Consider the following 7,860-nt stretch of genomic DNA (forward strand, 5'->3'; position numbering starts at 1 on the left):
GGAAGAATTCAAAAAATCTGCTTTAAACAGATGCACCAAAGAAATCCCTTTACCTTATGTGAGAAAGGCAGGGGTGATGTGGGGGTGCTGTGACTGCCTGTGCCAGGAGCGTTCTGGCAGCACCATGGGCAGGTGGGCTCTGCCAGCCTGGCACTGCTGCAGCAACCAGGGAAACGTGATAAAAGCCTTTTATCTTCCTGACAGCAGGGCAAGTCCATTCAGTTAACACTGAAAGAACCATTTTCTCCTTCCAGTAAGAGTCGAGTGTTGTTACTTCAGTTTTTCTCAGAGGGCAGGGCCCCTTGGGGCTCTAACACACCCTATTATGGCAAGGCTGGATGTGTTTTTAAAATGAGTCAGCTATTCTGAGATAGTGCTTGTGTGGCTGACCTCACTCTGCTAATGAATTACTGACTCCTCATAGAAAGTGTGGTAAACAATTAAATTGTTTAATTCAGGCCTTTCTGATTCAGTGCAAGAAAATTACATTGTTCCAGTTTCACTGTAGACAGAGGTGTCTGTGTTCTCCTGGCTCCTCAAGCACTTTCCTTTCAGCCATGGACTTCTGCCCTGATCTCCACCTCATCCCAATGGGTGTGAAAGTGGCACTGACAGCAGCAAAGCCCCCTCAAGTACCACAGGACTGGAGGCAGGTGTTCCCAGCCTGCCTTACGATGGCAATGATGAACACCGTGACTGAAAGCTGCCAAGGAGAAAGGGAATTTAAATAGCTGAAAGAACCTTGAAAAGGCTGAGTAAGAAAAGTGTCAGACTCAGGCTGGTGGCACTTCTGTTGAGTAGACACTTCTGAACACCACATCTCATCAGCCAGGATTTCAGCAGATAGCCCAGGGTTTGGTGGGCAGAACACTAGGGAATCTGGGAGAGGGAGAAAGGGCCAGGAAGGATAATTTTTCTTGGAACTAGTTAAGACTCCTGACAACTTCAAATATTTGAACTTGTTTAAGTATTTAAGAAGTTGGCGGCAACTATCAGCAGCTAAAGGGGGGAAGAATCACTGGGAGGGGGGACAAGTAGGGGACAAACACTTTCTAGGAAGGAGAGAAAATATGAAACTTTGATGTGCAGAAGGATGGAAAAGCAGGAACACTAACAGAGGGATTAAGTGTTTGCAATTAAAGTGTAGTGTAGGAGTGAATATGTGACAGACAGGAGATGTGAAGGGACAACATCCTCAAGCCACAGAAGCAGCCAATTGTGCTAAAGTAGTATTTATTTTAAGGTTGCCCTCTGAGTCAGTCTGTTTCTCTCTGGAATTATAAAAATAGAACTAGGCTGATTTATAATCCCTGAGGAATTGCCTGAGATTCTTCATGCCTCCCCTCAGCACAGAGCTGCTGCCTGTGGTGAAACGTTCACCTGCTGTCATCACAACACCAGCCAAGGTTTGGGTGTGAGATCTGTGTGGGGACCATGTTCCACTGTCCCTGTCACTGCCAGGGAGCTCCAGCCAGTGCTGTCTGTGCTGCTGGACCCCGGAGCCAGCTGCTCCAGGGAATACTGAAATGAGACTGGGAATAACAAGGCTGGGCAGCTTTCAGCCACGCTTCAGAGTTCTTGCTGGTGTGCTTACACTGGGATTGATCGTTTTCCTGCTGGCATGGCTCATTTTTGTCCTGGAATCGTGTCACTGTACTGCTTCTGGCACAGCTGGAGCTGTTGCTTTGTTTTTCTGCTAGCACAGCCCCAGCAGTCAGAAGGTAAATAAATCCCTTGGACATAGGCACAGAATAAACACAGTGCAAGGTGCTTTTCTGAGCAGCAGGCTCGGTGAGAGACCTTTTTTGGCATGATGGAGCTGCAGCAGGTGTTGGGCTCTGCTCCCTGTAGCTGTGGGCCTTGGTCAGAGCCAGAGGCTGGTTAGGAACAGAGGAGGCCCCACTCAAACGCTCGAGTTTGGTGACTCAGGAATGAGGAAGTGCCACAGCTCACATTGAGAAAGATTTTCAGTGCCCTAGGTTTCTGCTGCTCATGATCCCCTGTACTCTCCACCTATTTCAACATCCTGCATTAATGAGGGAAGTGGAGCTAACTGAAAAAATAATCCCCTACACCATGCATCATCTGCTGCAAAGCTTCAATAGCTGCTGAAAACATCCTGTTTTTTTCTATGAAGCTGTTCTGGGATTTAAGAAATCCCCCGGTGAGGATTGCGCAATCTGCGTTCAAAGCTCGATGACTCAGGGGTAGCAGCAAGCAGGGTGGTGCTGGTTGGAAGGTTAACCCAGTCTCTCCTCAGACTTGAGGGATCCTTGGATATAGGTACAATAACAAAGCAACTGTGAATTTGTGAAGTGAAAAGCTACAAACAAGGAGAAAAACCCTACCAAACTCTCAAATCCTGTGTTTTTATTATGAAAACAGTGCATGAATAATTGAAAGTGTTATGCCTTCCCTTGGAGAGCCCAAGTTTTTTGTCTGGGTAAGAATTCCTCAGTCTCACACCAAGTTTATATGCAGTGCTACAAGGCCTTGTGAGGAGTGGCTTGCAATGAAAACGTGCTCATAGAGCAATTGAAGGAGTGAAAATTTTCCTGTAGGAGTTGAGCTACTGGGCAGAAGGATGGCAGGTGAAATTTGGCATAGGCTTATGAGTTCCCATGGGAAACCAATCATAATTCTAGTCGTTTAGCAGCAGCCTGTAAAACCAGGATTGCTGAGCAGGGCCACTATGTCAGAATTATTACTGAATCGCAGAATCATTAAGATGAGGAAAGACCTCCAAGATCATTGGGTACAATTGTAGCAACTTCTCATTAAGTACTTCTCAGTTCCGTGGTTGGCAGGAGTCAAAAAACTGTTATGGAAGAAGTGAAAAGAAAAAATAAATATTTCCTGGCAGATCTGCACTTGGGAGTGTCATATACAATTCATGTGCTCAAAGGGAAACAAGGACATTCTGAGGCAAGGCTCAGTTCCCATGGGCCAAGTGGTTGAATGGGGTGGTTTGCACTGGGAACATGAGCAAACTGGTTTGTCACATGATTCCCTGCATCGTGAGGTCCTGGGGATGCACAAAGGTTCTTCGGGTCTCATGGAGGACTGGGCAAGCATGTGAGGATCTGTGTTAGGCCACCACTGATGCAAAATGGGGTAGAGCCAGTGAGGGGGCAATGGCTCTGGGACAAGAGGAGGGACAGTGGGTGCTGCTCCTGGTCTGGGTCCCCCCAGGCTGCAGAATCACTCATCTCCCTGCCCCAGCAGTTATTAGCCTGTGGTGGCTTGTTGCTGGTAGCCACTGGGAATTCAGCCAGTGTAAAATCATCCCCTGGCCATGTGCCGGTGTGTTCCCTCTGCACAGAAGCCTTAAGGGAGGTCCAGTGAGCAAGGTCTGTTTGTTCCCCGCCGCCCTCCCGTTCTGCCAGGCTCGTTACACATGAGGCAGGACATGGTACTGATTCACAGCTTGCAGAGCTCCCGCCCTCGGTTTAGTTCAGCCTGACTGCACGGCCGTGCTCGCGTGCTCCAAGTCTGCCCCTGTGAGCACCCACATGGGCTCATGAACAGGTAACACACCCACCACGTTTTACCCAACTCTCCCAGATTTATCAAGCCACAGCCTTAAAGAAACGACACAATTTTTATTCAGAGAATCACAGTGAACTACTGAAACTCACAGCTGCTTGCCCTGGCATACCTTCCCAAACATTCCCGTGCAACTTTTGAAAACATCAAGTACACTTCAAGGATTTGGAAGATGCACCATCACAAGCAAAATCTGCACGAGACATTGGGATTACTGCCAAGGTAGCGGCTCCCTGCAAGAAAAACAGCCAACAGCAAGGGCAAAGGGCAGAGAACTTTCTAGGCAACCTTCTGCAGAAGCAACTCAATGTCATCCTGGATCTTGATGGTTTCGAAACTCCGGCTGTAGCGTTTGAAGGGCACGCCGTCGGGGCCAATGAGGAACTTCTCGAAGTTCCAGGCGATGTCATTGCGGCAGACCGGGGACCAGATGATGTACTGCGGGTTGGTCATCAGCGAGGAGGGGTCGTCGTGCGGGAAGGGCAGCGCCTCTTTCAGGAAGGTGAAGAGAGGGTGCGCGTCCTTCCCATTCACCTCGCACTTCTCGAACATCATGAAATTCGGCTTGAAGCCGTTGCCAGGACGAACGTGCTCGAGCATGGGAAGGATCTCATCGTTGGTGCAGTTTTCCTAAGAAAGCAAAGGTAAACCCGCCCCGAGCGCGGCCTGTGAGAGCCCGGCCGGGAGGGGCGGCTCCACCCCGCTCCCCGGCCCCGCTCCCCGGCCCCGCTCCCCGGCCCCGCCACCCGCCTTACCTGGTGACCGAATTGGTTGCAGGGGAAGCCGAGGACCTGGAGCCCGCGGGGGCCGTAGCGCTGCTGCAGCTCGTTGAGCTGCAGGAAGTCGCGCGTGGTCGTGCCTCAGAGCGACGCCACATTGGCCACCAGCAGCACCTTGCCCCGCAGCGAGCCCAGGGACAGCGGCTTCGCCGCGCCCAGGGGCTTCGCCGACAGCCCCTCCAGCCCCGCCGCACTCCCGCCCGCTCCTGTCGCCGCCATGGTGCGCAATGCCGGGGGAGCGACTCCGCTCCCGCCGCTGCCTCGCTCGGCCCGCCCCGAGCCGCCTCCGACCCCGCCCCGGCCCGCCCCGAGCCGCTCCCGAGCGCTGCCCCGCGCGGGCATCGCCCCCCGCGAGGTCCGCCCGCGCCTCACGGGCTTGGCGCCCGGGCCTGCTCTGAAGGGCTCGGGGGGCTTTGATCAGTGAAATGCGCAGAGCGGGGTGTTTTTACAACCCACAGCTAACAGGGAGGTATCACGGATCCTCGGAAACGCTGTGGAAAAGCAGTAAAACACAGTGGTCCCAGGAGTTGCAGCCTTCGTAGTGACGCGGCCACACGCGTCCAGGGGTGGCACAGTGCGGCACCAAGGCTGCAGCATTCTCCGAGGACACCGCTGCCACCGAGCATGGCTTTGGGGAGAGAAACCCCTTCAGTTTGTGCTTCAGGAAGAGGAACAGGAGTGGCACAAGAAAGAGGGCCAACAAATTCTCTTCTTCAGTCCTATATTTTTTCCACCTCATTGAGGCTGGTGAAGTCTACACACAGGGTTACAACTTGGTATATCCTCACTAGATAAAGAGAATTAGGCTTCTTTTTCAACTTCAGGGGTTGTTTTCCCCCATCCTTGGCTTTTCCATTTCTTGCCTAACTGCTTCAGTCTGCATGATCTTGCAGTATTGACTGCTCTGCTCCCCACAGACTGAAGGCAGCCTTAAGTGAACTGGGCTTTTTCTTGTGCTCACACCAAGCGAGTGACCGGGCTGTCCCTCCACAGGTCTTTGTGAACCACTGTCCTCCCCCAGAGCACCCTGTGAAGAGGCAGGTGGGGGTCAGGCCTTGTGTCCATGTCCATGGGTTGGACCAGCAGGGTCTGTGGAGCAGCACAGCCCTGCAGGAACAAACAGCCAGGGCCTCAGCTCCGGTGCAGCTCCCAGGGGAAGCAGGGAGCCCCTACTGAGGCTCCTGCCAGCATCTGCGCCAAGTGAGCTCCTTTCACAACAGCCCAAGGTCAGACAGCTGCTTATCAGCCCTGGCCACCAGCCAAGGCAGCCTGGGCCCGGCACGGGGGGATGTGCTCAGCCCCCCCGTGCTGTCTGCTCACTTTCGTGCTTGGGAGCAGGGACTTGTCACGAAATGCCAGCTGTCACTAACAGGCACCACATAATGCTGCCTCTCTGCTCTGGGTGCCCAGGTGACTGACTGCAGGATCTGGGGGGGTTGCTTTGAGCCACTCTTGGCACCTGCCCCAATGACTGGGAACTGGAATAGTTCCAGTTCCCAGCTGTGGTAAGTTTTGGGGACTTTCCTGATTATCTTGCATCTTTGGGGACCTGCAGTGTATTGCAGCAGAGATGGCAGGAGCCATGTCAAGTGTCCTGAGAGAGATCAGTGCTGGAAAACAGCTGATGAGCAGAGGCACATGATCCATGTTTGCTCTTGAAAAAATTGACAGTTACAGTCAACACAGACTCCTCCTCACCCACCCGTGGGCACAGCGAGCCACAGCTCCTGAAGAGGAATTTCCCTTCAGGGTGACCTCTAGGGTGGGGCCACATCTCTGCTGCCACTTTTGACCTCAGACTGGCACCTTCACTCTTCTGTCTGGTCCCAGGGAATTACTCTGAAGTAGGGGAGTTTACTTCTGGGGCCTTGCCCTTTCCAGAGAAGCTCAGGTTAGGGCTTTCCCTTCCTTGATGAGCAAGTTTTAAGGGTACAGAATGAACTTCCTTGTTGGCTCAGAGCTATGGCCTGTGCCTGGACACATTCTGTGCAGCCTACTCAGCTGGGATCCAGAGGAGTGCCAGAAGCTCCAAGGGGACCAGACGGGTTCAGGGGACCCCTTTTGGGCTGTGTGACAAATGACAATTGTCCTAAAAGGTCAAAAAAATTGTTGTTTAACAGCAACCGTGGTGAGTAATGACAAGGCCACCAAACCACACCTTCTGGCCTCCTGCTTACATCATGTCCCCACTCCTGGTACTGAACTCCCTCCCCTGCCCCAGGGGCTGGCACTTGGCTCCTCGCTTTTCCCCTGCCTCTTCCACAGCTCCTTCCTTGCCTGGATCGCTCTCCATTAGTGCTGAACTCTCATTTCCCAGGTCATGTCTGGCCATCTGTGTCCTCAGCTCGGTTTTATTGAGAGCAAATGTGGCTTCACATTTGTCCAGAGATGACAGATGTGGGAGGAGCCCAGAGGGAGCCAGGCTGCCAGCCCTCAAAGGCAGGAAAGCTGACTGATAACTGAGATGATGGTGTAGGTCAGCAAAAGCTTAGTCACACTGGGCTAACAGTCACTGCTGGCTTGAAGAAGAGCAGCAGATACACAGCCACAGGCTTTGAGAGGCAGCCTGACTCCAAACCCCTGTAAGAGCTGTTCTGTAACTGTGGCCACAGCAGACTGCAACCCCACATCCCTGCAAGACTCAAAACCCTCAGATTTGCTCAACTGCAACAGCCCCCCGAAAAAGGGAACTGCAAATGAGCAACTAAACTTGTCAACAAGCCAGCAAATTAAATCCTCCCTGGCAGCCCCACAGCCACAGTTGAGAACTTCCTGCTCTGTTCACCCAGTCACCCTGCAGGGGGAGGACAAACACCCAGGAGAGGAAGGAGGGAAGGGTGGGGTGGGTGAGACCACTGGGCTTGTCAGACAATTCACTCTGGGTGTCTGTGGCTGAAGAGGAAGGACAAGGACCAGAGGTACAGGGCATTCCTATGGCTGGGTCTGCTTCTCCTTTGCTGCAGGAAAAGCAATCAGGAATTGTCCACAAAAAGAAAAAAAAAAGTGACACAGGTGTTTTGTATGCCATTATGGGATGCAGCCAGGTGCTCAGACATGGAGTGTCATCAGCAGCTGGACTCCCTCCTACCCAACCCAGCAAGGAGGCTCTCAGCTCAGCAGCAGCTGCTGTAAATACCAGTGTGAGCATGGAGATGCCCACTGTGTTCCCTGGCCCTTCCTCCCCGGGAGCAGCACAACCCACTCTCCAGCACGGGTGCAGCACAGGGTCCACACCCTGAGCGCAGCCCGTGCTGCAGGGCTTGAAGGCCTCCCTCATGCAAGGCAAACACCCTGCCTTGTGCAACCTCTGCCACTGCTCCAGCGCAGCCCAGCTGCTGCAAACCCTCACATGCTCCCACAGCAACACTGCATCTGCTCCTCCCTTCCTCCTACACAGCCTCCTCCTGCTCCTCTAGTCCCATGCCCAGGACTGACAAATCCAACTCCAGTGATGCACTCCCATCTCACTGAGTATCAAAAGCTGCTGGGAAGCTTTGCTGCTCACTGTGAGGGCCAGGTGAGATACTGCAACTCA

At 53.0% G+C, this 7,860-nt stretch overlaps 1 protein-coding gene across 1 annotated transcript; it reads right to left on the reverse strand.

Annotated features, from left to right (window-relative positions):
* Positions 1–3,582: 3,582 nt before the first annotated feature.
* Positions 3,583–4,682, reverse strand: LOC121349581 (glutathione peroxidase 1-like). Its single transcript, XM_041460170.1, has 2 exons — positions 4,302–4,682; positions 3,583–4,176 (listed from the first exon to the last, which is right to left on the reverse strand). Exons 1-2 carry the CDS (start codon positions 4,665–4,667, stop codon positions 3,826–3,828), a joined length of 717 nt encoding a protein of 238 aa, XP_041316104.1. The 5' UTR covers positions 4,668–4,682; the 3' UTR covers positions 3,583–3,825.
* Positions 4,683–7,860: the final 3,178 nt, after the last annotated feature.

Source organism: Pyrgilauda ruficollis, unplaced genomic scaffold (genome assembly GCF_017590135.1).
Source record: "Pyrgilauda ruficollis isolate IOZ18807 unplaced genomic scaffold, ASM1759013v1 scaffold10, whole genome shotgun sequence".
NCBI classification, from domain to species: Eukaryota; Metazoa; Chordata; class Aves; order Passeriformes; family Passeridae; genus Pyrgilauda; species Pyrgilauda ruficollis.